The following is a 27,973-nucleotide window of genomic DNA, read 5'->3' on the forward strand; positions in this document are numbered from 1 at the left end:
ACGTGGAACTTTTCTTTCAAGAATTTTCTAGGGGATATTTCTTTATCAACTTATAAGAAGCCAAACTTTAAAAAGTAAGGAGTTATTGCTATTTTTAAGCCTCTATGATTCCATTTTATTTATTTATTTATCTGGACTAAAGCCTTAGACAAAGAAACAGTGATATCTCCTAACGTCATTCGTTTTGCTGATATTTGAATTTCCAGCAGTGGGATCCAGTATATGTCCTACTGAACATGTGCAGTTGTACCAAGTCTGTGGTTGTCAGGCTGGTGTAAAACTTCAAGTGACCCTTGATTAGGCAGTTTCAGTATGTATGTATGTATGTATGTATGTATGTATGTATGTATGTATGTATGTTTAATCCCAAGTCAAGATGTCTACGGTAATTCAGTGCTATTCCAGAGTTACCCTGACTAATGACAATACAGTGGAAAACAAACTAATATAGTAGAGTGGATAGTACACAGATAGTTTCTTTACATTAAGTCAGCCTCCCCTTTGCAACAGTCCTCATAATCAGCAAACTATCAAATAATGTTTTTGAAAAGGAAGATAGAATTCACTAATTATACATCCTTCAGTCCTAGCTGCATCATAGTGTGTCCAGACAAACAGGGCTTGGAGAGATTAATTCCAGATCAGCACATTCATGTAGAATTAAATTCTCAATAATGGACGTTTTTCTAGATATTCAAAAGCAGGTTTTTTGGCCCATATGCACCATCACTAAGACATTTTTGGATGGACAATTAAATGAAAGGGAGGCCAGACACCAACCTAACATCCTTCTCCTAACTTTCAAGTTGCAGCCTTCCAATGTATTTCCTGCAGATTTCATGTATTTCTAGCCATTGAAATACTTTTATGTGAAAGCAACTGTGTGTTCATAAACGTATATGACAGTATGGTAATTAGCAGAATCTGTTTAGAAAATAATAAATCTGAGGCTGTTAAGTAAATTAAGCCAAACAAAATGTTTGTACTATTGCAAGAACTAAGCATTTCTCATATAATCTTTTCAAGTTTGTTGATTTTGTTCACGGTTTTCACATCCTACAACTTTTCAACTGCTAATATGTCATATTAAAATATTTCACATTATTTTCTCTCTTATCCTTCCTCTTTTTTAAAGAACTAACATATGAAGAAGTGATCAGCTTTAAACCACCTGACTTGAAGATGGATAGCCTTGAAATTGAACAATAAATCCAGACTCCTCTTTTTTGCTATGCTTTACTATGAAGACTATAAAACATCTAGCATTGCAATTCAATTTCCTATATGACAAGCATATATTTTACTATCCAAAGATCTTGGAAAAGCTACAAAAATGCAAGCAAAACAGTCTGAAGACACATATATTGGGGAGGGGATTGTCTTGTACTACGAATGTAATAATTGCAGAACATTAAGTACTGCTTCATTCTGAAAAATTATGCACTGAAGTTTTCTTTTTAAATTTTGTCTTCTCTGCATGTCCCCAGTGTGACGCCAAAAAATGTGTTTTTTAAAAAAAGATTATTTTCTCAAATGGTATAGTTAATGCATGAATATATGTGGAGACAAATAGAAATCCATAGAAACAATTCCTTATTTTTAAGCATTAGGATGTTTTTCTTCTTTTTAATTTCTAGTTAGTGACATTAGGAAAAGGAGCCAGTGTTGTAAATTAGACATACAGTAAAATATACTTGTAATTTTACTTGTAACAGTTTCAAGAATGTAAGTGATCAATAATTACAAATCAGTCAAATTTATTGTTTCCTTATAGTATTAAAGTTTGTCATTGTTTCTCCTGTAGTTGTAGAAAAAGTGCAGGGCACAAGTTTTACTGGGAATTTTGCACTACAGTTCAGAGGTCCACAGCATAAGGTCTGGAGGAATAAGAGTTTATCTTACATACTTGAGCTCTTTTGAAGATCAAGCTCTCTGCTAACACAATTTTTCCTGTAATTTTGCAGTGCCTATCTTTTCATCTTCTTGTCAATAAACTGCTTCCTTTTCTAAATTCCTATAGCCTTTGACAGCTGCATTTTAATCTACCGAATACGGAATACCATGAATGGACTGAAAGAAAAGAAAGTTTGGAGAAATATATTTTCATCAAAATATGTTGAATATACCAAGTGACAGTCTAGCACATGATACTAGCAAAAGCATGGTTACATCCAAATTGCAGGACTATGGGCATAAAAAACAAAATGGTTCAAAAGAAGATGTCTCCTGCTAATAACCTTGTAAAGTGGAATCCCATATTTAATTTGCTTTCTCCATTCACCTTCCTTTTATAAGATTTAAGATATGCAGATTCTTTCTCAGCTCTCTTGCTTTATCTGTGAAAATAAGACTGGAAATATCTGATTGCTACAAATAGCTTCTTGGAGATCCCTATTGAACAGATTACAGGGAGAAAAAACCATCGAAATCCAGATTTTTGATGAAAAGAATGTCCACTGATTATCCTAAAGATACTTATAGGAAAGGGGAATAACAATAAATAACTAATTCCTATCTCCCTATCCCAGTGTTTTGTTTTCCAAGCTTAAAGTAGCAAGCATAATGTAGGCAACTGTTGCTTTGATGTAAACAGAACAATGATAAAACCCGCTCTGTTGAATAAAATTATAGGCAAAAATAAATTATCAAATATTAGTCATAGAAGAATAGTAATACTTTGTTAAGCATTTAACAGCCACTAACTTTAATCTTTTTGATATTTATCATTACCTTTACATTAAAAAAAGAAATCTAGAACATTAAAACTATTGTAACAAGATGCTTGAAATTTTCAATAATTTGGGGATATGATTTCATGGCATTAAAATATTATTTTGGTAGACCTTCCTCTGTCTTAAGATTAAAATTGACATACAATTATCTGTGTCAAAAAGACTGATAACAATTCATCCCCAATCTATGTGTATTGCACTGTTAGAGAGTCTACCCAGCCAGAAGAGGCACCAGGATTGTTCAGATAGGAAATGGACCCTTACAAAAAAGATTTCTTGGGTCTAGGGGAAGAAGCAACACGAAAAACATACAAACTCCACCTTAATTGCACTAGATTTAAGTTGTTCAGGAGAATTACATTGGCAGGATTTCAAGGTTCAGTTTACAATACCTTAGTAATACCCTAGTAGTAGTTCAAAGGGTTTGATGCTGCCATCCTGATCATTGCATTCCGTGCAACAAACCATCCTTCGGCTTCTCCCATCTGTCTTCCTTACCTGGCTGAGTGCCTCTTCCCAAATCACAGCTGTAATTATTTCAGGAAGAGGCAGAGCAACACCTGTGCTAAAGATTGCTTGGAGTGCCACAGAAAAGAGAGTTAAGGAGGCATGATGAAAAATGTTTCACCAAAAGGAAGCTAATTTCCTTGCAGTTCAAGAAGAAGTGCCAAATGGCAAAAATTAAAGGATTAAAATTAAAGAACAGCTGCTGGTCAGCAAAATTAACTAGCTCAAGACAGCAAAAACAACAGCATCATGGAGCAGTATTCCAGGCTGGTGCCAGAAAACGTTTTGTGCTGGAAACCTTTTTCCTTACCTGACCAACGAAAGAGGATACATCTGTGTGTAGGATTCCAAGTCCCTATTTTCAGCAGAACACTGCTAGAGGAACAATTTGTCCTCTTTCTAAAACTCTGCTAAGTTAAGCTGTACATCTAGACTCTTAAATAAATCTAAATCCAATTCTACTCAGTTAATGGATTCCCAATTTTACATAGGGCAAGAACTCTCTTCTGGAGTAGGGAGGGGTTTACCCATCTTACCTGAAATTATTAAATTATTTTCTAGGAATATGCAGGGTAAATTTCTACAATTTCTGCAACTATTACAGCAAACATTGAAAAAAAAATGCCAAAAGCATTATTTAGATTACTTAATCATTTTCAACCATTGTTGCAAATAAAAAGGCATTGTATCTCATCAAAACTCTAATCCTCTTGATGCGTTATAAACTATGGCACATGTTTACTTTTGTTTAGGAATCATGGAAAGCAGTTTCTTAGCCCAATATCCCATGCTAGGCTATTGGGATTAAGGAGCAAGTAAGTCACAAGGCATGCATTGCATTGTTCCCCAAACATTTCCTCCGTTTTTTAGGATACCCACTATAGTGTCTTCTGCCTAAAGTGCCTTATTCTGCCTAAAGTTGGGCTCACCCAGGAACTTTTAGATTGATCTAATAGAGGACATGGGAATGGCCTTGAAGAGAAGGAAGAGCTGCTATAAGACAACAGTAAGATAAAAAGAGCTTGAAGTGCAGGTCAAAAAACTAAATTGAGAAAGCTATCAGACAAACCTCTCTATATTTCATATGAAGATAAAATGAGGGAGGGCAAAGGATATTTGGACTTAGAATATTCTGTTAATATAGCTGTTGTAATAAAAATAGTTCTAACCTATATGTCTTTGGTTCCTTAGTCTGGTCTTTTTCGGCTGACAGATCTGCAGGTACATTGATAAGCAGGTCATGTGGCTTTACATTTACCAGACTAAAACAGACAGTGTAGACCTAAAGTTCTTTTTATTACATGAGCTATCTAGTAATAGAATTCTGCAAATATGAATGTGTTTCAACTTGCCTCAGCTTCATGTGAATTTGAGGTGAGGGGAGCATGCTGTATGAGGTGTTTTCACAAATTACCCTCTTGACCTGGGCTCAGGTCAAATCTACCTGATTGTTGCCTTGGCAATAAATCTTTCCATCCCTCAAGGCCATCTTCTATATTCACTATAATGATTGATGAGAATAATACAATGTTTTTCTGCCTACAATTTATGCTTTGATGGCAATACAAGATTAAAATATGGTCATTTAAAACTAAAATGTGAAAGTTTAGTTAGTATTTGAAAGTAAGAAAGAAAACCATCACTATTATCTCAGAGTAAAATCCGTGTCCTAACCTCTTAACCCTGAAGCCATCGTTATTGATCCAAAAAATTGCAGTTTTGTTTAAATTTCATAGAAATGAATAGGATTGAAGAAAGTTGTAATGAAATAGTCCTGTTAATTTTAATGAGTCTTAGAGGCAACTAATTTATTCTGCATAGGAGTTAACAGATTTAATGGAATTCTTTTCAAAATTATGATGCTTAGTATTGAATCTCCATTTATTAATTTATAATTTAATAGGTGTAAATGTCATTGATCAATGAGGCTGACTTCTAATTACAACTCCAATTTTCTGTACTTGTTTGGAAATAAATCTATTGAAATTACTTGTGCAAACATATTCACATTAGACTGTGCATCCAATTGGAAATAAGCTTTTTTAAACACACACAAGCAGAAGTAAGATATATTTATTACTGTGCTTAAGTATTAATGTCAATTAGCAAATGAATTCACTCTTCTACTGTATTGATTTCATTTTTCCATTTATAGTTTGCCCTTTGTTCTAAGCAGGTTGGTAGCATCTGTAGGGCTTATTTTATTCTATAACAATCCTGTGAAAGTGAGTAGACTGAGAAAAAGGGACTGATCTCCATAACCATGCATGAACATGAACTTCATTTTTCCACAGTTTTTTTTAAAAAGTTAAAGCTTTATTTAGCCATAATACAATATACAAGGAGATAGATTATAGATAAGATAGATATAGATAGATTCCTTTCCCCTCTTTAAAAGCATATTAATATTGCTTTGTGTTTGTTTTCTTTTTTTAATAATCCTTTTATTTAAAACAGGTGTTTTCAAAAAAAAGACATTGTCTCTGAATGAACGTATGACTACTGAGATTATATAATTGTACATGACGTTAGTAAAAAATACTGAGCAAAACAGTTGTTTTTATGATTAAAAAAACCAAGTGTAAACTGTTTAACTTAATCTCAAAATATTCACTATATTATTGTTTTAAATGTTTAAAAAAGAAAAGTGCTCCTAAAAATAATACAGATAAATATTTAGGTTCTGACTTCCTCCTTTTTGTACTTTAACCAAGCAATCCCTATTGATGCAAGGTTTAAATAAATGTTTCTCAACCTTGGCAAGATAGGTTGACTTCAACTTCCAGAGTTTCCCAGCCACCATAATGGCTTAGGAATGTTGAGAGTTGAAGTCCATCCATCTTAAAGTTACAGAGTTGAAAAACACTGCTCTAAATGTTTGCATTTACTTTGCTATATAATATATATGGAAGCCATTATTGTTCATTTTCATGGCTGTTTTGATCTCCTAGCCTACTGGGATTGTAAAATACATATTAGAATCAGGAGCATCCAGAGGGTGTTATTTTTTAAAAAAGTCAATATAATGGCTGTGATGGTGGAGTCACTATTTGCCAAGACTCCGTAATAAGCCATCTTCTTTGACTACACCCTGTGGACATCCCTGACTTCAGCTCTAGTGTTACAGAAAGAAACCCTATTAATAGAACCATGAAGCGCCCTTTGAGATCTGGACTAGGTTGGACATTCTGGCCAATGTGGCCAAGTGAAGGAAGCGCAGTGTCCTGGGTTAGCAGCATCTATCCTCATTCTAGATTAAAAGACAAAAAAAAAATCATAAAACTGATTTTATAGTATCTCCGTTATGCAGTGAGAAAGCTTTTGCTTTTGTTAACAGCGAGAGAGAAAAAAAGAAAGAAGACTCTCAGAAAGGGCAAACTCAGCATCTTCCTCAAAGCCAGCGAGGACCATGAAATATCTGCATGGTGTGCCATTTCTAAAGTGAATTCACAAGAAAACAAGTCTAAATTGTTTTGTATATTGGCAGGATTTGAAGGCAGCTGAACAAATGGTTCTACTATGTTCCACAAGGTGTCAAAAATTAATTGTTCACAGGTAAACAGAGTACTCTGCCTAAGCACACTGACACAGCCTTGTTTAGAAAATTGGTCAAGGTCATTAAGCAGAAATTACTCTGCTGAAAGCATATTGTTCAATTATATAGTGAGTGTAGCAAAGTGCACACTTGTTAATTGCTGCTTCTGATATAATATTAAAATATAATTGATCTGTAGAGCCCCCAAACCTGATCCAATTCATTCAAAGCAGCAGCAGTCAACAGCAGTTAGTATATTGCAATGGCACACTAAATCACAGCTGAAATATTCATGCAGATGTAAAATCAGTTATCTTAAAATATTCACCTTCCTAACACTCCCAGGGCATCCAGAGTGCAGATTAAAAATCAATCATTTGGCCAGAGATGCCTTCTTGGCAATGCCTTTTTTAAAATTGCCATCTCCCAATATTCCTGCCCTATTAACTGGACAAAAATCTTCCACATTTAAATGCATATAAATAAAGAACAACATCTCTTGGAACAAATTAATAGACATCGTGCAAAAGGGAAGCTTGCTTTCATAGTTAACCACTGTTGGCCCTGGATTATGGTGGCAGTTTAGAGAAGTAGGAAAATGTTCACAGAAACCATTTCTCGTGAAATTAGATCTTCTACAAAGCCATATTGTTGGAAGAAGTTATGTAGGCTATCTAGTCAAATGTGACATTCATGCAAAAATCTAAAATAAAACATCCTGACAGCTCTACTAACATAGCCAATAAACTGAATCCCACCACTACTGTTTTGAGTAAATGGTCCACAATCAACCTGCTCTCTTCAAAGTCTTCCTGCAATTTAAATCCATTTTACCACATCCTATCTTCTAGGATTATGAGTATTTTTTTTTCATGTGTCAGCTTTTCACACTTTTTTTGATAAATTTCAAAAGCGAATAAATGTAAGAAAAGTAAAAACTAACTCTGAAATATGGAGAAGGTGGAATATTTCTCTCTCTTTGGAAATGCTTTCAAAAGGTTGTCCTTCAAGGTTATTGTCCTTATACAGCAAAGAGATTTGTGTAAACAAAAACTAAGGAATATTGCAAATGCTATACTGAGACTGCTAACTGCATTGGACTTAACACGATACTAACTTCAGTTGGCAGGTTACAGCATCCCAGAAATAATGGGAAAAGGGGATGCAGAAAACAGTTCACTATTAAAAGACACCTTAATACAGGAATACTGGAATTCACACAAATTTGGTCATTCTGTCACCCAAAAAGGACTAGAAATATGCATTTTCTTAAAAGGTATTTATCTAATTTATATGTATCTAATTATATATCTTTTTAGCATTTAACCACAAATAGCCAGTTCATTCAAGGTATCCCTGATCTAAAACAAAGCAACAAAGCACAGCACACATAATCTCTGCCAAAGAAATATTGCAGACGACAGATGGAAGGTGTTCCCACGCAGATTTTATTTTGTATTTCTGTTATCTCCAGCTCTTGCTTTCCTATTGTCTATTACTCAGATTTCTCAGCCCACTAGATGTGTATGTTGAAGTACAACATTGGTTAGAAGGAAAAAAGGCTGCATTCAAACTCAACTCCTGGCCCATGTCATTTTTGGTATACCATAACAATATACTGTAGAAAGCTGGGTTTTCAGCTTCCAGTTCAATTTATCTTCCCAGCCTCAATAAGATCAATTATGTGCTCCCACTGCTATGATGTTAGCTCAAAAATGGTAACAAATAGAACTAATACACTTTTGAAAATCTTGCCAAAGACCAATTCTACTAAAGCAGGTTGTTCATATGTTTTGTGCACCTGCTGTACTCAGGCAGGATTGTTTTAGGATGTTCTATTTATTGTTCTGTAACTAGTACAGGCATGTAATGGGAATGGGAAATAGATCATTTTGCCAGTACTTTGTATGACTGCTGTTCCATCTATCAGAGAATTGTCTGCTTGAGACACTGAAGTCAGCGTTGGCAGTCACAGCAGCCATACCTTAATAGAAATCCTTGATGGATCATCAGCTAAGATTCCAGGAAGGGGTTTAATTTTGGTTTGCTTGCTTTGATTTGGTTTGGTTTTATGCATCTCGCAAGCAAGCTCACTGTGGATTAAGTATAACATGCCCAAACAGTTTTCTTCTTGGTGAAGGAATCACTCAAGGCAAAGTGCACAAAGGAGCTTTTAGCATATGTAATATTTATGCATGAGTTATCTCTAAGCTTCATTCTTAAGTAGGCACTGGGGTGGGGGAATGAGATGCTAGCTTTCCCCTCTTTAAGTTACCATGTTTAGGAAAAATCAAACCTATAAGGGATTACATTGTATTTAAAAAATCTAGGCTGGAGAACATACTTTGGGTTATTAAGATGGTTCATAGCTTCTACTTATAATCTATACACTGACTTTTTATAGAGATGGTAGAGACAAGATTGATAAACTGTAAAGTAAATGAAAAATAGCAAATGCTAAATTCAGCTTATACTGTATTACTAGATACCTTTAGGGATATGCTCAAAAAAGTTGATATGGCAACCATAAAGTTGTAATTGAAGCTCTCTTTTTTTCATGAGCAATGCACATTAAAAAAAAAAGGCAGAGCTTCAATCTTCCTATCATGGCTGCGATCTTGACTTTTTTGACCATATACTAGATACCCCTGGATATCCTTGTTCTTGATTTTGATTTTTCTCTTGTCTATCATGCCTAATTGAACTCCGCAGTCAAGAAATCAATCCTGGGTGGAAGGGGGCACACCACAGGAACATATTTTTGCCCACATGCTCTTCTCTGGTCATCTCAGTAGTCTCCAATTAACCTCCTTTATGAAAAGGGCAATAGAGTACATCACAAATCCTTAGAACAGAACAGCATTTCAACTTCCTAGGACATTCTGCAGCAGACTTCAAGGTGACTGTTTTGGAAAACCAGCATTTTAATTCCACCACTAAGCAAGAGATTGGTGAAATCACATACCTTGAAAGGTTTCAGATCATCTCAGTTGGTTTATCTACATAAACACCTTTCCACCACCACTACCCACTTCACCTCACATCAGTCTAGCACTCTGTGTATCTGGTGAAAAAGCTGCAGTTCACAAAAGCTTGTACCCTTTTAAGATAAGATAACCTTTATTGTCATTTTTTTACTGTGGGCACAACAGCACACATCAAAAATGAAATTTAGTTGCCCGCTCTCAAAGTGAAACATACATGACACACACCTATGTACAACATATATATAGACCCACACCCCTACATATACATAACAAATATTAAATACTGTCCATCTTGAATATATAACAGAAGGAGGAAGCTTGAGAGTTCACAAGGTTAACGCTGTATGGAATGAAACTATGGCTGAATCTGGATGGATACCACGAAGCCTTCTCCCAGAAGGTAACAAGGAAAACAGGTCATGAAGAGGATGTGTAGTGTCCCAGATGACCTTATGGACCCTGCTCAAGCAACGCTTCTGTGCTATGTCCCGGATGGGAGGGAGGGAGATGCCAATGATCTTTTCGGCCATCCTCACCACTCTCTGCACTGTCTTTCTGTCTGAAGCAGTGATGCTGTATGACTGTAGAAAGTGGTCAGGAGAAGGAAAGGAAGATGTGCTTTTCTCATGCAACACAGAAAATGCAGGCACTGCTGTGCCCGCTTCACCAGTTTCTGTTGAGTGACTAAGCCAGCCTATAGGTCGGAAAGAAAAAAGTTCTATCAGATTTTTTTGCCACTGTAGACTAACAAGAGGTTTCCTTCTATGATCTCCACAGAATCAGGCTCAGTTACAATTGTGAGGAATGTATCATCAGAAAAGTTGACGGACCAGGCTAGCGACAGATCTTCACAGAGAAAATCTATGTGGTTGCTTAGAACTGACATCAACTTCATGACACAAAATCAACTTTGCCATCTTTATTTTGGTTTTGGATAACATAATGGATCATGAGGGCTGGTTCAGCTTCAAATAATCCCAGGGTAGTTTAAGATCAAAATTAAATTTACTGGTGACTGAATTTATACAATTGCACAATACATTACAGTGTGTATCAACCCACTTCATTCCAGTTAAATGTAATGGTGGACAGAACCTAACCCTGAGACTTGAAGGGATCTCATCCAAGGAAGTTTCTGCAAATTGGAAATTAGGTTTATCATATGTCCTATTTTGATTGGGATTTATTTATGTATTTGAATCCCACCTTTATTTTTACAAATAACTCAAGGTAGCAAACGTATCTAACACACCTTTCTCCTCCAATTTCACTTTGCATTCCAGCCAGTTTACAAGTCCTGGAGAACAGGATTGCACCAACCCACAAAAGGAGCCTATGGCCTTAAAAGTGCAACCTCCTCCTCCTTGAAAACATGATTAAACTTAGAAATAGAAATACTATCGGTAGATAAGAAAACTGAAGGTGAGCCTGAGATCAAATAATCTAGGGAAACCGTATCTGTGGCCAGGCTGGGTTTCTAAGCAATTGCAAGTTTTCTCGTTTTTTAATCGGGACATGCCTATGTTAGGACTTCAAGCGCAGTTAATTATGAAGAAATAATGTCTTCCGTTTTCAGCAGCTAGAGAGAGAATCCAAGGCCGCCCCGCTCGACAAAAAAACTTATTTTTGTTCCATTATGCCCGGCAGCTGCTTTCCACCATGGACCTCCTTGCTGAAAGCCGGCAACCCAAGCCGGCATTTTCCAACAAGGAGGAAGCAAGAGTAGCCATTCAGGAGCTAAAATAAAAAGAGTCCATCCCGCAGCCCTCCCCCGCCCCCACAAAAGCGCGGAAGGAAGGGCGGAGAGCGCGCACGCGGCCTTTCGGCATAGCCAAGGTACCGCCGCGCTGGTCTCCTCCTCCACCCGGGGAAAGCGAATAGGAGAAGGCAAGAGACGGGGGATCTAGGACCCAGTTCCACAGACCCCGCAAGAAGAACCGCGCGCGCCCCCGCGCTGCCGCACAAAAGGCCCTGCGCGCGCCAGGCACCAGGAGCGGGTCCAGACCCCGCCGCCCTTTTCCTGGCTGCGGTTCCGCGCAGGCTGTTTTTTTTGGTTTTTTCCCCCTTTTCTCTGTGGGCAACTTGGGGAGGAGGGAGAGGTCACGATGTCCGCCCCCAGGAAAGGCTTCTACCGAGAGGAGATCACCAAAACCGTCTGGGAAGTGAGGGAGCGCTACCGAGAGCTGCAGGCGGTGGGCTCCGGAGCTTACGGCGCCGTCTGGTAAGTGGTCGCCAAGGCGCAGCAAGCGCCCCTGGTTGCGGGCAGAGGAAAGAGCCCCGAAGGAAGCGCTGCGCTGCCAGAACGTAAGTCCGGCGCCGTCGAGCAAGGGAACAATGGCCTCTTCGCACTGTTCCTTCCTCACACACATCCCAGGCTCTTCCGCGGCAGCCGGTAACCAGAGATGGGCGCACGAAGTGCCAACCTTAGCGCGTTTTCTTTTGCAGACCAGCGGTTGGACCTGCTGTACCTATTCACCAGATAACGCTCGATCTGGATACTGAGGGGATCCGTTTTCTGGGTTCGCTCACTTTGCATCAGCCGGGGTCTCTTAACACCCGGAGACACGAGAAAGATTCCATTAATCAAAAATTAACTATCTTTAACTAAGTTAGCATGGTCCGCACATAGAGATTGCGAGGTTTTTAACAACGTGTCGTGTGAATGCAGCAGTTATTCGCCGTCCCGCCCAAACACCTTCGTGCATTGAAAGTGAACCCAGAACCAGTGGGTGATATTGGCAGGACTTCGGATGGTTTGAAGGTTGAATTTCTTATCTCTGCTCTTTTTTTACATGCCAGCGAGAGAAAAATTACTGCATTGTTTTGGGGCAGAGAAGGGGGTGACGCTCTTTGGGAGAGGGAAACAACTGAAACAACCTTGGGTAGCAAATTACAATTTTGCAAAAAAAAAAAAAAAAAAAAGTGGCTGGTGTTTGTAAAGGGAAATGTTTAATTCCCCCCCACCCCCAGAAATGTTCTTGCAATACATGCCATTTTTACTAACTGGAAATGACTCAGCCTTTTAATGGCTTTGCTGCCACAATGAATTAATCAAGGAGAGAAGCAGCCTAGAATTAAGGAGAAATTTCCTGACAGTTAGAACAATTAATGAGTGGAACAACCTGCTTCCAGAAGCTGTGAATGCTCCAACCCTGGAAGTTTTTAAGAAGAGATTGCACAACCATTTGTCTGAAATGGTAGACCTCTAAGGTCCCTTCCAACTCTGTTCTATTATTCTGAATTTCTGTTGAGAGTAATTAAAAACAAAAGCCAAATAAACAGAAAGCCAAATTTTCTGTTGGAAACCCAATTCCAATAATTTATAAGCAACTTCTAACCAACCTAGGCTGATCTGATAAAAGTTAAACAAATTGAATCTGTTTTGATGGATGGGAGACCACCAGGAGATTCTACAGCTATAGGGTAGACTGGGAAGTTGAAAAAGCAACTTGGGAAAAGGCAGTTGCAAACTGCTTCTATATTACTGCCCAAAACACTATGGAGTATGCCCATTACATCACATTACATCCTGTCCCTATTTCCATGCCATTTTAATGTTTCATTCTATGACTTTCATCTAGCAATGACTGGTTTCTTCCCCTCTGTTGATCCCAGATCTCAAGTGGAAATAGGAAAAAATGATATTTTACTTCCTCTGGCATGTGCCCTGATGATGGTTGGTGTAATTGGCAGAATGCATTGACAAAACTGCATTTCTGTGACCAGTTATATTTCGGACAGATTTTGCAACATAAAATGCTGGAGTCTTGACTTCAATCTTCAATTACTCTAGAGGTTATCCAGCTTTTTCCATTCAGGGTACTATTATGACCTGATCAAGTGAATACATCTCTGGCTCATTTTGTGCAATTTGTTCATTGAATGAACTGAATTTATGAAGTGAATTTATGTGGAAAAAATATTTTGAATGGAATTAACTGGAAAAAATATTTGGCTCCTTTAAACTTTCCAGTTTCCTGTTTGTAACTCAAACTCAAAAGAAACAAAATTGAGCAATGTGTGAAGCAGTGTTACCTAATAATAACTGAAAATAATAGAAATGAAAAATGGGAAAAATACAAAATTCTAAGTTTAAACAATTAAAAAGAGTAATTATGAAAAAAGGTATGAAAATTGTCATTCCTCTAATTATTGATACATTAGGCAGAATACCACATAGATGAAATACATGTGTACAAGCACCAAGTATTACCCATATTAATTGGATTTACCAAACCCTCCATCTTGTTGGACATGTTATATATTGGGACACAGAATTTGAATTTCTAAAAAACACCTGTCAAATGTATGGTTCTTTTTGTTTATTCTTTATATTTGTTATTCCTTAAATTTAAAAAATAATGCCCTCACAGATATAAAGTGATTGAAAAGTGCAAGTACAAAGATTAGAAATTTTTCGTAGGCTGGCACCAACTGTGTATTTTACTGTCTAAAACAGGTCACCAACCTTTGTCGGTTGGCAGACCGGAGGAAAAGGAAGGGGGAAGCATGCATGTGCACAGGGCTGTGAGCACGTGTGCACCACAAACAGGGTAGCGTCCCTCGTGATATTAGCCCTGTCCCATTCTTGTGTGGCACAGTGCCTTGTTTCTGCACCCTGCGGCGCAGCGGCGGCCCATTTTTGTGCCCCATGGCATGGTGGCACCCTGTTTTTGTGCCGTGCGGTGGTGGCCCATTTCTACAGCGCACGGTATGGTGGCATCCATTTTTGCACCTTGCAGCGTAGCAGTGGCCCATTTTTGCACCCCACAGTGCGTCAGCGCCCCGTTTTCACAGTGTGGTAGCGCTCTGTTTTCATGCCCCATAACACGGCGTTGGCGTCCCATTTTCGCACCCGAGGTGCAGCAGTGGCTCATTTGCACTCCGAGGCGCAGCGGCAACCCATTTTTGCGCCCCGTGGTGCAGCATCATGTTTTTGCGGCCGCGACACTAACATAAGTGAGGGGGGATGCGCACCCACAGGTTGGGGACCCCTGGTCTAAAAGGCAGTCGTTGCATCCCTTAATTTCTCCAGCCCAATTCCTGCTGTGGACAAGAACATTAGGCCCATCCAGGTGAATCTAAATAAGCAAAATTGAAGTAGCTGCCTGCAGCTTCAGAAACTCATAATTTTCAATATATCTAAGTCCTATAAGCTACGAAGAGTATTACTCTTTTGAAAATGTTTTCAAACTCTTTGAAGAACAGGCAGCTATTGAGGTTGCATGGACACCTACATAGTTCTATCTGGTGCATAAGATACTATCTTGTGGATCAGAAGGTCTTGCTTACAGTCACGCATATCTGTTTGAATTAATGCAAAATGCCTTTTCTGGGATATACTTGAAACCACCAGTTTCAGTAGTGATGATAACATCTAGAGCAGAGGTCCCCAACCTTTTGGGCATCAGGGATTGGTTCTATGGAGAGAGATCTTTCTGTGGACCGGAGGGGGTGTGCTTTCATGTACTGCCTGCATCCTGCGGATGGGGTTTTGCTTGTTTACGTGGACCAATTTCTGACATGCTGCTGCCCAGTGCTGGTGCACGGACCGGGGGTTAGGGACCCCTGATCTAGAGCCTCTCATGTAACACTTCTGTTGAGAACTGAATGCAAGTTGAGGTATTTACCGTTAAAGCCTTACATGGACCAGGGTGTCTGTAGGATTTTCTACCAGTGGCTTCTTCCTTTCCAATGAGAGAGACCCATATAAGAGTATCCCCAGTCCCCTAAGGAATGTCTTCCCCAGGGACCAGTGTTTTCTGTTGCCTCTGTTTTGGAACAACATTCCTCTTCAAGTTTTAACTGGTTCAAATCCCATTGGCTTTTCAAAACTTGGCCATGGAAATGGAAGAGGCTGGTGTAATCCCTCTTGTTATGTTTGGCTGTTCCTCAGGTGTTGAGGTTACTGTAGAGTGAATGTAAGTCACTTGAATCTTATGGATTGGAGTGGCATATGACTTCCAGTAAACAACAATACATGTTGTTGCTCAATCTTACCACTACCCCCATTACACAAAGCATGATCTTAAGTAATTACATTTTGCTGAGGTGAGTTCCTAGTTCTTTGATAAAGTATCTGTTTCTCATGTAGAAATTACCTGGCTCCACTTAAAAGGATTTGATGGAAGGTGATGGAAAAGAAGTGTCAGTGAGTCAGTGCCAGTTAGAGAAATGATAAAACTTGAGCAGTTTCTTAGGTTTTTTGTTACAATACACCTCTATAACTGATAAACTTAGAAAGAAGCAAGCTGTTATTATTTAGCATATGGCATATCATACATGGACTAACAATATATATTAACATTTCACCTAGTTTAGTAAAACACAATACAATTGTTAAAAAGATCGATGTTTACTCATTTGGCTTTCCATTAGGAATCAATGTTAAAGTTGTTGGGCAGATGTTATGCAAGTGCCATTGGGGGCTTCCTGATTTGAGTCTTCTGGCTGATACAAATGAGGAAGGTCCACATGTACCGGTAGTTCAGAATTTTTCTGTTTACGTCACTCGTGCATCTTGCCTTTGTAAAGCTGGTGGTGCTATATGGATCAGAACAGAAAATCAGCAAGTCCGAGTGGTTTTAATACATTCACTTCTAATCCTTATAGTATTGTTGAATCTGGTTTTAATTTGCTAGTGTGGCAGCTGTTAAGCCATACAAGGCCACTGTAGATCTACCCTAGTGCTAATGACCTGAAGATGGCAGCTAAAGCTTCCCATTTAGTTTCATATAATTTCTGGAATATGGAATATGTTCTTAGTATTGATTTTTGCTACTGTATTCCCTAGATGTATTTTATAGGAAAGAGTCCAGTCTAATGTTACTCCAAGGTACTTTGGATGGGGATTATAGGGAAATAAGCTGTTTTTAAGTAGATCTTTGTAGCTTCATATGCAAAGTTTGTTGTTAAGGTAGAAGTACGTAGTTACTTTGTTGGTGCTAGGAATGAACCTCCAGTCAGTGAAGAATTTTCCAAAGAGAAGCAAACTTCTTGCCACACTTAGAAGGAGAAGAGGGCAGAGGTAACCTCATTTGAACAGCCATCCTTATTAATTCATAGACACCCTTGTAGCACAATTAAAGATAAGAGCTGAATCTACCTTAGAAAGTTAATACAGTAGCTGTTTTGGCTTAACAGATCCACATGTCTTCTCTATTTATATCTAATTCAACTCTTCCTGTCTCTGTTAAGTTCAGCTATTGACCAGAAAAATGGAAGCAAGGTGGCTATCAAGAAATTGTACCGCCCATTTCAATCAGAGCTTTTTGCCAAGCGAGCCTATCGGGAACTACGCCTTCTGAAGCACATGAAGCATGAAAATGTGAGTATCTGTTCTAACGAACCTTTTGTTTCACAGTTCAGAAAGCCCTTGCGCACTCTGTTTAGCAGCCTAACAGGAACTATTTCACATGGACTAACATGGATCTAGATGAAGATCTAAATCAGAGGTCCCCAACCCCCGGTCCATGGACCAGTACCGGGCTGCGGCATGCCAGCAACCAGGCCGCACAAATAAGCAAAGCCCCATCTGCGGGATGCAGGTAGCACACAAAATCACGCCCCCTTCGGTCTGTGGAATCACCGCTCCACGGAACCAGTCACTGGTGCCCAAAAGGTTGGGGACCTCTGATCTAAATCATTATTTTGTTTTGCTTTGTTTTGTATTCCCATTTCTTCTAAATGACTTAAGTTTTGCACAACCTTTCATTCTTCCACTGCCTCATCAACTATATTAGTAACAGGTCATGAAATACGGAAGCCTGGTATGGACAAGCATTGTATGACAATTCTGGTTTAGCACCTCATAAACAAAGCGTGGCCATGAGATTGCCATCTCATTTTCATTTAGCATTAGCTGTGAGCCCAAACCTGGGATAAATTTACCAGAACAATCTCAAATAAAAGTCATCAGTAAAATTATCTATTTAGGCTAATCCATTTTTTTGTGTTCCTGATTACTAAAAAGTTTTGTTCCTCCAGCTTTAACCTCTTTCAGCCTTAAAATGTCCCCATAAATGGATCACTCAATCTGCAAATGCTTATTGAACATTATTGAAACAAACCAGCTAGAATTGGTTAAATGCATAACAATTGAGATCTATCCATAATTAAAGTCTATTTAGTTAAAACTGGAAGTTTAAAAGACATTAATCTCATAGTCATGATAATAAAGGAACAGAGCAGATGCTAACCATAGTTAATATGTAGGCTAACATTACAGAATGCCAAATTAAAAAAAAAATTCATGATTAAGTGAGAATTGTTGTAGGGTCTAATGAACAACTGGCGTCAGTTTGATATTTTGTTTACTGAGCCTTTGAGTGAATGGCATTGCTGTGTATCTATAGGATCTGTTACTTGTCTGAGATGGTATAGATTCTTCTACTTGAGCAGGGGACTGGACTAGAAGACCTCTAAGGTCCCTTCCAGCTCTATTATATATATATATATGTATGTATGTATGTATGTATGTATGTATGTATGTAGTTAATAACGCTAAAAATATGAATCCTGGGAATATTCATATCTAAAATAAAATGAACACCAAGGTACTAATTAAAACTATAAAAGTTTAATTTAAAAACGCCAAGCTTTCACCGTCACCTGCCGGCATCATCAGGGCTGGGCCGCCAGGGTGTGAGAGAGTCATTTTATAGGCAAGCCGGAGTCTGCACCCGGCTCCTTGATCTCGTCACCGGGCCCAATTGGTTAAATTGTGCTCCGGTGGTTCGTTTCTTCCTGTCCTTCCTAGCTACGTGTGTATCTTCATTTACCTTCTTTTCTTTGGCTTCTGAGGCAGGTGGCATAAACTCCTTCTCTTTCCGATTGTCTCTATCCCTCAATCCATTCTCCCTTTCGGGTTCGAGTGGTAATTTACATTTGTCCTTTTCTTTTCCCAGATCACGCTTTATCCAGTCACTTTCTCTATGAGTATCTTTCTTTTCGTCCTTAACGCCCCTCCCTCGTGCCCAACTGTCATCAAGATAGTCATACGCAGTGTTCCAAATCGGTTGGGGTGGCTCAATAGGTTGTTTTTCTATGGGGGTGATCTCATAGTTATAATTATCTTTGACTACCACACCCTTCCCTTCCTTTTTGTCCTCTGCGCTCTTGTCGCGCATGCTATAATCTGAGGTCTTGGTCTGGGGGGGGGTGGAGTTGCGATCTTCCTGAGCGTGATAACGCTCCTTCTTTACCCTCCTCTTCATTCCGACGTTTCTCGCTCCTGCGTGTGTATGACAGGAGTCTTTGGAGTCCATGGGTGTTGCCGGTACGAGGCGCGGTAAGCTGATCTCATTGGCTCCGCCCTCTCTCGCACCTCTCCGTCTGGGCTCGTTTTTCTCCTTACTTTCTGGAGCGTCCGCAGGCTTGCTGTTATGCTCGGCGCCGTCCCGCACTCCATATGTTTTTGGGCCGGCTGATGATGCGGAGTAGGGGGATCGCTTCTTCTCTCTTAAGTCGGTCATCCTGTTTCTTTCTGAGCGTCAGTGAGGTGTCCGGTTTAACGATCTCTCCCCATCTTTGTCTATCGTGTCTCCTTGCACGCTAAGTGGGATATCTCCGATGTTCATAATGCAGCGGTTCTGGGCTTTAATTTCTATCGCTCTCTTAGCTTTTTGCAAGCATGTTAACATTGCGGGGGTAGTGGGGATTCTTAGTCGCTGTCCCTCCTCTTCTGGATTGCACCGAGCTGACTGGGTGCATATCACCTGTGGCTTTCTCGCTAGGTTTGTTGTCGGGCCGGTAGTAGCGAGATGGGTGGTTGGTCGCACTCCATGATCTAAGTGCCAAGTGTGCCGGACAGAGGTCAATATGCCGGTTGATAGAGCTGCTATTGGATAGCCATGCTTCCTTTAGCAGTTGGCCTCCCTTTGTACTGTCACTAGCCAAGACGTTTACCTCATTAAAATTAAAGCGGTGGCCCAATTCCGCCATATGAGTCCATATCTGGGAGTGCTGTTCGCCCCTTTTCACAGCTAGTCTGTGTTCATGGACCCTAGTCTTCACTCGTTTGGAAGTCTCCCCAACATAGTTGCACGGGCAGTCCATACAGTCGATCTTATATATGGCTGCCGATCTCTCCATGTTGGGGAGTGGGTCTTTGGGGCGCATGATGGCTGCTCGTAGCGTTTGACTGGGTCTATGTGCTACCTGTATATTATATGGCGCCAAAATTCTCGCCGTAGCCTCTGATACATTACAGATATAGGGGAGGGTAATACGTGTTGTCTGTGGTGTCAGTTTATTAGGTATGGGGTTACTCCGGGGTTCAAATGGTGTACTAAACCGATTAATGAATCTTACCGGGTACCCATTACGCTTACACACTTGGAAGAGGTGGTTTCTTTCCTCCCTCTTAGCTTTGATAGTGCTGCAATGTGACTCTACCCATTTGAATAAAGTCTTAACGCAACTGACTTTATGGGCTATCGGATGATTGCTCTCAAAATGGAGGATCCTATCCGTACAAGTTGCTTTTTGGTATACCCTGGTGGTCAAGGATCCATCCAGTTGGCGTTGCCCCAATACATCCAGAAATGCTAATGCACCCTGATTTTCCTCTTCCATGGTGAACTGGATGTCTGGGTATACCGAATTCAAAATGCCCATAAAGTCAGTCTTGTGTTGCTTCTTGATGACTACAAACGTATCGTCCACGTAGCGGGCCCAAAATTTTGGTTGGTACTGGGCTATCGCTATGTGTTCCAAATGTTGGAGCACCACCTCTGCAATTACACTTGAGATCGGAGACCCCATTGGTGTTCCCTTGATCTGCTCAAACATAGTGCCCTGGAAGGTGAAGTAGGTCTTTAAACAGACTCCCACCAGTTTTATGAGGTCTTCCGTCTGGAGGGAGTCCTGATGTTGTTCCTGTTCTCCCTGATTCAACCGGTCTCTTAATACTGAGATCGCAAGATTTTGCGGAATAGAAGTGAATAAGGAGACCACATCAAAAGACACCATGAGTTCGTCTTCCTCTACCCTCAGGGCTCTAATCTTATTGAGGAACTCGTCTGCCGATCTCACGGTGGTGTTACTATTACCGGCCAAGTGGCTGATGCATACGCTCAGCCACTTGGCCAGTGCAGAGGTGGGCGTGCCCCTAAATGCAACAATAGGCCGGAGGGGGACATTGGGTTTATGTATCTTGGGTAAGCCATAAAATCTGGCAAGAGCTGAATCGCTAGGGCGTACCCTTCTCAACACGTCTTCCCCCATCCTCCTATTGCGTTTTAAGTCATCAAGAAGCTTGTTAATACGATTCCTCAAAGTGGTGGAGGGGTCTTTACTTACTATTTTATATGCAGCACTGTCATTGAGCAATTCCAGTGCCTTATTGATATACACCACTTTGTCCATGACAACAGTTGCCCTCCCCTTATCTGCTGGGAGTATGACAATAGTGTCATCTTTTTTAAGTTGTATCAGGGCTTCTCTTTCACTCCCAGATAATGTCTGGTAGCGTCTGTGATTCATTATGAGGCCTGTGACTTGTTGCCTGATATGGTTCTTGGCCTCTTCCCCTGCTCCAATATGATGTAAAGCAGGCTCTAATGCCGCTACAAAGTCCAGGGTGCCCGCATCTATGAGATTGTACCCCACATCCCGTTGTAATAGAGCGAGTTGTGACTGGGTTAGGATTTTTGAGGACAAATTGCATACCACTCTTCCCGACGGTTGGTTGTTGCTGGAGTCACGTTCCTTCTCCTTGAGAATGTCTCAGTCATATGTTGAGTTGTTTGTGCTGCAGCTTGTTGGATATGCTGATCCAGCATCCAGAAATGGTGGTTTGTCAACTCCATATTGCAAAAGTTCCGATGGTCTTGGATCCATGCTTTTAAACTTCTTATTCGCCTATGTTGGTCGTTAATCAGTGCATACAAAGTGCGCCGCTGAAATTGGCGAACTGCCTGCCGACATTCCAAGGAGTCAACCGTTGGTCTTCTTCATAGCGAGTTTGGGACCAGGTTCTCCTTAATACAGCCGTGCAGAAATGCTAGCTTGCAATAATCAGATGAAACTCGACATGCAAGCCTCTCCCACTTCCTGGCTCTGAGCAAAACTGCTCTATCATATACATAGTTAATAACGCTAAAAATATGAACCCTGGGAATATTCATATCTAAAATAAAATGAACACCAAGGTACTAATTAAAACTATAAAAGTTTAATTTAAAAATGCCAAGCTTTCGCCGTCACCTGCCGGCATCATCAGGGCTGGGCCGCCAGGGTGTGAGAGAGTCATTTTATAGGCAAGCCGGAGTCTGCACCCGGCTCCTTGATCTCGTCACCGGGCCCAATTGGTTAAATTGTGCTCCGGTGGTTCGTTTCTTCCTGTCCTTCCTAGCTACGTGTGTATCTTCATTTACCTTCTTTTCTTTGGCTTCTGAGGCAGGTGGCATAAACTCCTTCTCTTTCCAATTGTCTCTATCCCTCAATCCATTCTCCCTTTCGGGTTCGAGTGGTAATTTGCATTTGTCCTTTTCTTTTCCCAGATCACGCTTTATCCAGTCACTTTCTCTATGAGTATCTTTCTTTTCGTCCTTAACACCCCTCCCTCGTGCCCAACTGTCATCAAGATAGTCATACGCAGTGTTCCAAATCGGTTGGGGTGGCTCAATAGGTTGTTTTTCTATGGGGGTGATCTCATAGTTATAATTATCTTTGACTACCACACCCTTCCCTTCCTTTTTGTCCTCTGCGCTCTTGTCGCGCATGCTATAATCTGAGGTCTTGGTCTGGGGGGAGGTGGAGTTGCGATCTTCCTGAGCGTGATAACGCTCCTTCTTTACCCTCCTCTTCATTCCGACGTCTCTCGCTCCTGCGTGTGTATGACAGGAGTCTTTGGAGTCCATGGGTGTTGCCGGTACGAGGCGTGGTAAGCTGATCTCATTGGCTCCGCCCTCTCTCGCACCTCTCCGTCTGGGCTCGTTTTTCTCCTTACTTTCTGGAGCGTCCGCAGGCTTGCTGTTATGCTCGGCGCCGTGCCACACTCCATATGTTTTTGGGCCGGCTGATGATGCGGAGTAGGGGGATCGCTTCTTCTCCCTTAAGTCGGTCATCCTGTTTCTTTCTGAGCGTCAGTGAGGTGTCCGGTTTAACGATCTCTCCCCATCTTTGTCTATCGTGTCTCCTTGCACGCTAAGTGGGATATCTCCGATGTTCATAATGCAGCGGTTCTGGACTTTAATTTCTATCGCTCTCTTAGCTTTTTGCAAGCGTGTTAACATTGCGGGGGTAGTGGGGATTCTTAGTCGCTGTCCCTCCTCTTCTGGATTGTACCGAGCTGACTGGGGGGTTGGCATATCACCTGTGGCTTTCTCGCTAGGTTTGTTGTCGTGCCGGTAGTAGCGAGATGGGTGGTTGGTCGCACTCCATGATCTAAGTGCCAAGTGTGCCGGACAGAGGTCAATATGCCGGTTGATAGAGCTGCTATTGGATAGCCATGCTTCCTTTAGCAGTTGGCCTCCCTTTGTACTGTCACTAGCCAAGACGTTTACCTCATTAAAATTAAAGCGGTGGCCCAATTCCGCCATATGAGTCCATATCTGGGAGTGCTGTTCGCCCCTTTTCACAGCTAGTCTGTGTTCGTGGACACATATGTATGTATGTATGTATGTTTTCGTAGATTTTCACGGGTATAGGTATGCAGGTCTTGGTGTATTTGGGTCTTTTCCCATGTAAGATTGAGAATATCTTGGCAACGTTTCGACAAGGTCCCACTCGTCATCTTCAGGCTGGGGTCTTCAGCTTTGTGCTTGTGCGAGCAAAGTGTGATCGGAGCTGCCCTCTCTCTATATACTGTATATTGGTGGGGGTGTGTGGAGTGCTGGCTTAGTTGCTGTAGGTGGATTGTTGGCTGTGTAGGAGCTATTGTTTGTGGATTGTTCAGCTGTTTTGTAACATCCTGAGTAATTGAGGTGCTGGCTGTGTGCCCATTAGTCTTTTGTGTTGTAACGACCTGGGTAATGGGTTGTATGATGACATCCTGAGATTCAGTGTAGTGATATCCTGAGTTCTGTGTTGCACCATCCTGGGTAGTTGGCTGTGTGTAACATCCTGAGCTTTGGCGTTGTAGCCTCCTGAGTTCTGTGATGTGATGTCCAGGGCTGAAGGCTGTGAAGTAACATACCGGACTTTGGTTTGGCTCCAAGTTTGCGGTCTAGCTCTGTGTTCATGGCGTGTGTCCGTTTGCTTTGTGTGGGGGTCAGAGAGAGGTTCAGCAGCTGGTGATGTCATCGTGGTTTGGCTTCTGGATGGTGGTTGCATTTCGTCTGAGGGATGGGTTTGGGCTTGGGTTTGGGTCTGGGAGGGTGAATGGTGGTGGCGTACTGTGTTGTTCTGGGTCCGGAGTCAGTTTTCGTGGCTAGGACTCGTTTGTCGATTAGGGCTAGTTTCCAGATGTCTGGTAGGCGGGAGGTATTGTCACGTTTATTCATGTTGTGCGGGTGTTTCTCTATTTCGATGGCTTCCATAATTATTCTCTTGTTGTGGTGGTCAGTTTTGGAGATTAGTTTGGTTCCTTCAAAATCAGTTTCATATCCTGTAGTTTTAAGGTGCTAGAAGAGGGAGGAAGTTTTTTCTTCTTTTCTGACTGCGTTCCTGTGTTCTGCGATGTGTGCATTTATTCTCCTATTAGTTTGTCCAATGTATGTGGCTGGGCAGATTTTGCATGGTATTTCATAGACTCCTTGGTTTTCTAGCTGGATCGTGTCTTTGGGGTTTCTTAAGATGTTGGCTATTTTTTGGTCGGTGCTGAAGGCTGTCTTGATATTGTGTTTGTGGAACATTTTGCTGATTTTATCTGTGGTGCCTTTGATGTAGGGGAGGAGGGTGATGTCGTTGTACTGTTCTATGTCTCGGTCCTTGGGGGGTGTTTCCCTTTGGATTAGGTTGGTAATAGTATTTCTTTGGAATCTGTTGGAGATTAATACGTTTGTGAGAGTGTGTAATTCAGTTTTCACGTGGTCTTTGTCGGCTAGGCGTTTGATTCTGGAGATGAGGGTCTTGGCTACGGAGTTGATCTGTGCAGGGTGGTGGTGGGATTGTGCGTTTAAGTAGCGGTTGGTGTGTGTTTTTTTCTGGTAGATGGTGTGTCCTAGGGAGCCATTGGGTTTTTTGTAGATTAGGACGTCCAGGAAGGGGAGTTGGTTGTTAGCTTCTATTTCCATTGTGAATTGTATTTTGGGCTGTAGGCTGTTGAGATGTGTGAGGAAGTTGTCCAGTTTTTCTTTCCCGTGTGGCCAAATTACAAAAGTGTCATCTACATATCTGAGCCAGAGTTTGGGTTTGTGTTCAGATTTGTCTATGGCATTGGTTTCGAAGTGTTCCATGTATAGGTTTGTGATGATGGGTGAGAGGGGTGATCCCATAGGTGCTCCTTCTATCTGTTTGTATCTTTGTCCATTGTGGATGAAGTATGTGTTGGTTAGGCAGTGGTTGGTCAGATGTAGGACGTGCTTACGGGGGTTATATTTGTTTTGGATAGCTGTCAAGGCTTCTTTGATAGGCACTTGGATGAAGAGGGATGTGACATCGATGCTCACGAGTAGGTTGCTGGGTTGTAGGTTTTGTTTCTTTATTGTTTCTATGAAGTGGAGTGAGTTTTGTACGTGTGAGGAGATTGATTCTATGTAGGGCTGAAGTTGTTTGGTGAGAAATTTGGCAAGATTCTGTAGAGGTGAGCCTTTGGAGCTGACTACGGGTCTGAGTGGTGTTCCTTCTTTGTGAATCTTGGGGAGGCCATAGAGCTTGGGGCATCTGGATGATTTCTCTCTGGGTATGATTCTGTGCTGGATCTCTTCACTGATGAGCTTTTATTTTGGATTTGGTGGTTTTTTCCAGGTAGGTGGTGGGGTCTGTGTTTAGAGGTTTGTAAGTGGGTTCTTGGAGTAGGTTGGATAGTTTGGCTTGGTAGTCTGATGTGTTCATCACTACCATGGCGTTGCCTTTGTATGCTGGGAGAATGATTATGCTGTTGTCTTTCTTCAGGTTGGTGAGTGTTTTTTGTTGTTCTTTATGTAAGTTGCTTCTAGGTGGATTGCTGGAGAGGAGGACGTTGGTGACTTCAAGTCTGATTTTGTTGGCTTCATCTGGGTTGATTTTGGTAGGGTAGCTTCAACTCCGCATATGATGTTTTCAGTGGGGATGCGTTTGGGGGCGACTGCAAAGTTGAATCCTTTGGAAGGGACATTGGTTTCTGCTATGGTGAGGGTCCTCTCTGATATATATATAGAGAGAGAGAGACAACAGCTCCGATCACACTTTGTTCGCACAAGCACGAAGCCAAAGACCCCAGCCTGAAGATGACGAGTGGGACCTCGTCGAAACGTCACCAAGATACTCTCAATCTTACACGGGAAAAGACCCAAATACACCAAGACCTACCTACCTACCTACCTACATACATACATATATACATACATACACATACACATACACATACATATATTATTATATAATAATTTATCATCATGTCTGAACAATAATATTTTATGCACAATGCTTGCTCCCTTGTCAGATTTTTGAAAGCTAAAGGGACCAAAGGTTTTTGTTATACCAATTGATATTTCCATGTGTTTAATTATCTGTCCAATTAAACGTTACATGTTTTGTCTAGTAATTATCAGTACTGATTGTGAATCTGGGGTCTGAGGAAGAGAATGCCGTGTTGTTGCTAGTTACAAATATTCTGTTCCATTCAAGCCATAACAGTTTTGTTAAAGTGCTGTTTCAGAGTTTTTGTTTTAGCATGGAACAAATGGAGTATATTTTGAATCCATTAAAATTACTCTTTTTCAGCACTAATTATCTTCTATTTTTCTGCCAAGCAAGTAAATTAGTAGGTAAGAATCAGGCAGGTTTGTGTTTTCATGCAAGTTAATTTGGTCAGGATTTTCTTGCAGTAAATCAAGGCTCAGCCCCTTTTTTTGGCTCCTGGCTTTGTCATTTCTAAGTTGAACACTTATGGGTCATGAATTTTCATGAGAATATGTGAGATAATTGCAGGGTTGTAATATTTTATCTATTCGTTAAATATTTAGGGGAGGGGTATCTATGCTGTGTTGCTAAACCAAATCTAAAATGGGTAGAAATCTTTTAGTGGCGAAGGACCATAGTTAATCTTTCTGGACGAATGATGTCTACAAGAGCTTCACGTCTTCCATATGAACAAGACTTAGCTGGTGGCAATATAGTGAGAGTGTTTTATTTTTTTAATTGTGATATATATTCTTTAAAATTATTTCCTTGTGTTGCCTACCTCAAAATGGTGTTAGTTTGAGCATATACAATTCTGGTAGAGGAATCTCTGAAGATGCACAAAGGAAGCTGCAAGTCAACAGTTTTCTTTTCTGATCCAAAGAGACATTCCCACAAAGAGAGCAGTGCAAAAAAACCTTGATCTCCATTGATATCCTCCTTCATATGAAGCTTTTCTAACCTCTGGAGTGTTTTTAGAGGAGTTGAAGAGATGGGAAATCTTAGTTTTGCAACTTGCTCTCAGTTGTTCAGATCTAACCTATATACATGAAATGCATGCAACATATAGTATACTAAATGTGACACCATTTCCCTACAACATAACAAACCCTGAATTCACTAATCATTTGTCATATTTAAGAACCATCCATCTCCTTCACAAAGTGATTCTGGGAGGTGTTCAATAAAATATTAAAAACATAAAAAATAATATGTAAAATTTAAAAAAGGCAAGGAAAGTTACAAATTGATTAAAAAGTGGGGGACTTTCAGGGCACCATCTGCTTGCTCCAAGAAAAGGTGCAGAGCCATGTTTTCAACACCTTTATGGGAGGCCAAGAGAGTGGGGACCTGCTTCACCTCTGGTAGGGGGTAGAATTCCACGAGTGGGGGGGTAAAGGCCGAGAAAGCTTTCTTTGTGGACCCCGCCAATCACTCTTTAACTGATGGGATCTGCAACACATCTTTCCTATGTGATGGGGGGGGGAAACATGCTGATGTAAGGGATAAAGGGTAACCTGGCCTCATGCCCTGTAGGGCTTTAAAGATCATAATCAACATTTTGAATTGGATCTGGAAGCAGACTGGCAATTAATGTTTCTCATGCAAATAATTGCAATGGCATTATTTACTTATTTGTGTTTCCCTTCTGTAGGTAATTGGGCTTCTAGATGTCTTCACACCAGATCCTTCACTGGATAAATTTAATGACTTGTAAGTGTATA

General features: G+C 40.7%; 2 protein-coding genes across 5 annotated transcripts in view; both read left to right on the plus strand.

Annotated features, from left to right (window-relative positions):
- The window catches only part of MAPK11 (mitogen-activated protein kinase 11), a 42,280-nt gene extending 40,265 nt beyond the window's left edge, over positions 1-2,015 (plus strand). For all 3 annotated transcript variants that reach the window (XM_039338598.1, XM_039338608.1, XM_039338619.1), the window contains exon 12: positions 1,136-2,015. In XM_039338598.1, coding sequence (XP_039194532.1) covers positions 1,136-1,209 — 74 coding nt within the window. In that variant the 3' untranslated portion in view covers positions 1,210-2,015. The remainder of the gene's footprint in view (positions 1-1,135) is intronic.
- A 9,581-nt stretch (positions 2,016-11,596) lies between these two features.
- The window catches only part of MAPK12 (mitogen-activated protein kinase 12), a 37,410-nt gene continuing 21,033 nt past the window's right edge, over positions 11,597-27,973 (plus strand). Inside the window, exons 1-3 of one of the 2 annotated variants that reach the window (XM_039338642.1) lie at positions 11,597-11,982; positions 16,964-17,088; positions 27,904-27,962. In XM_039338642.1, the coding sequence (XP_039194576.1) occupies positions 17,074-17,088; positions 27,904-27,962 (74 nt within the window). In that variant the 5' untranslated portion in view covers positions 11,597-11,982; positions 16,964-17,073. Of the gene's footprint in view, positions 11,983-16,958; positions 17,089-27,903; positions 27,963-27,973 lie in introns of both variants that reach the window. The other variant, XM_039338634.1, reaches the window with a different exon arrangement.

Source organism: Crotalus tigris, unplaced genomic scaffold (assembly GCF_016545835.1).
Source record: "Crotalus tigris isolate CLP2741 ecotype Arizona unplaced genomic scaffold, ASM1654583v1 scf7180000017549.6302385, whole genome shotgun sequence".
NCBI classification, from domain to species: domain Eukaryota; kingdom Metazoa; phylum Chordata; class Lepidosauria; order Squamata; family Viperidae; genus Crotalus; species Crotalus tigris.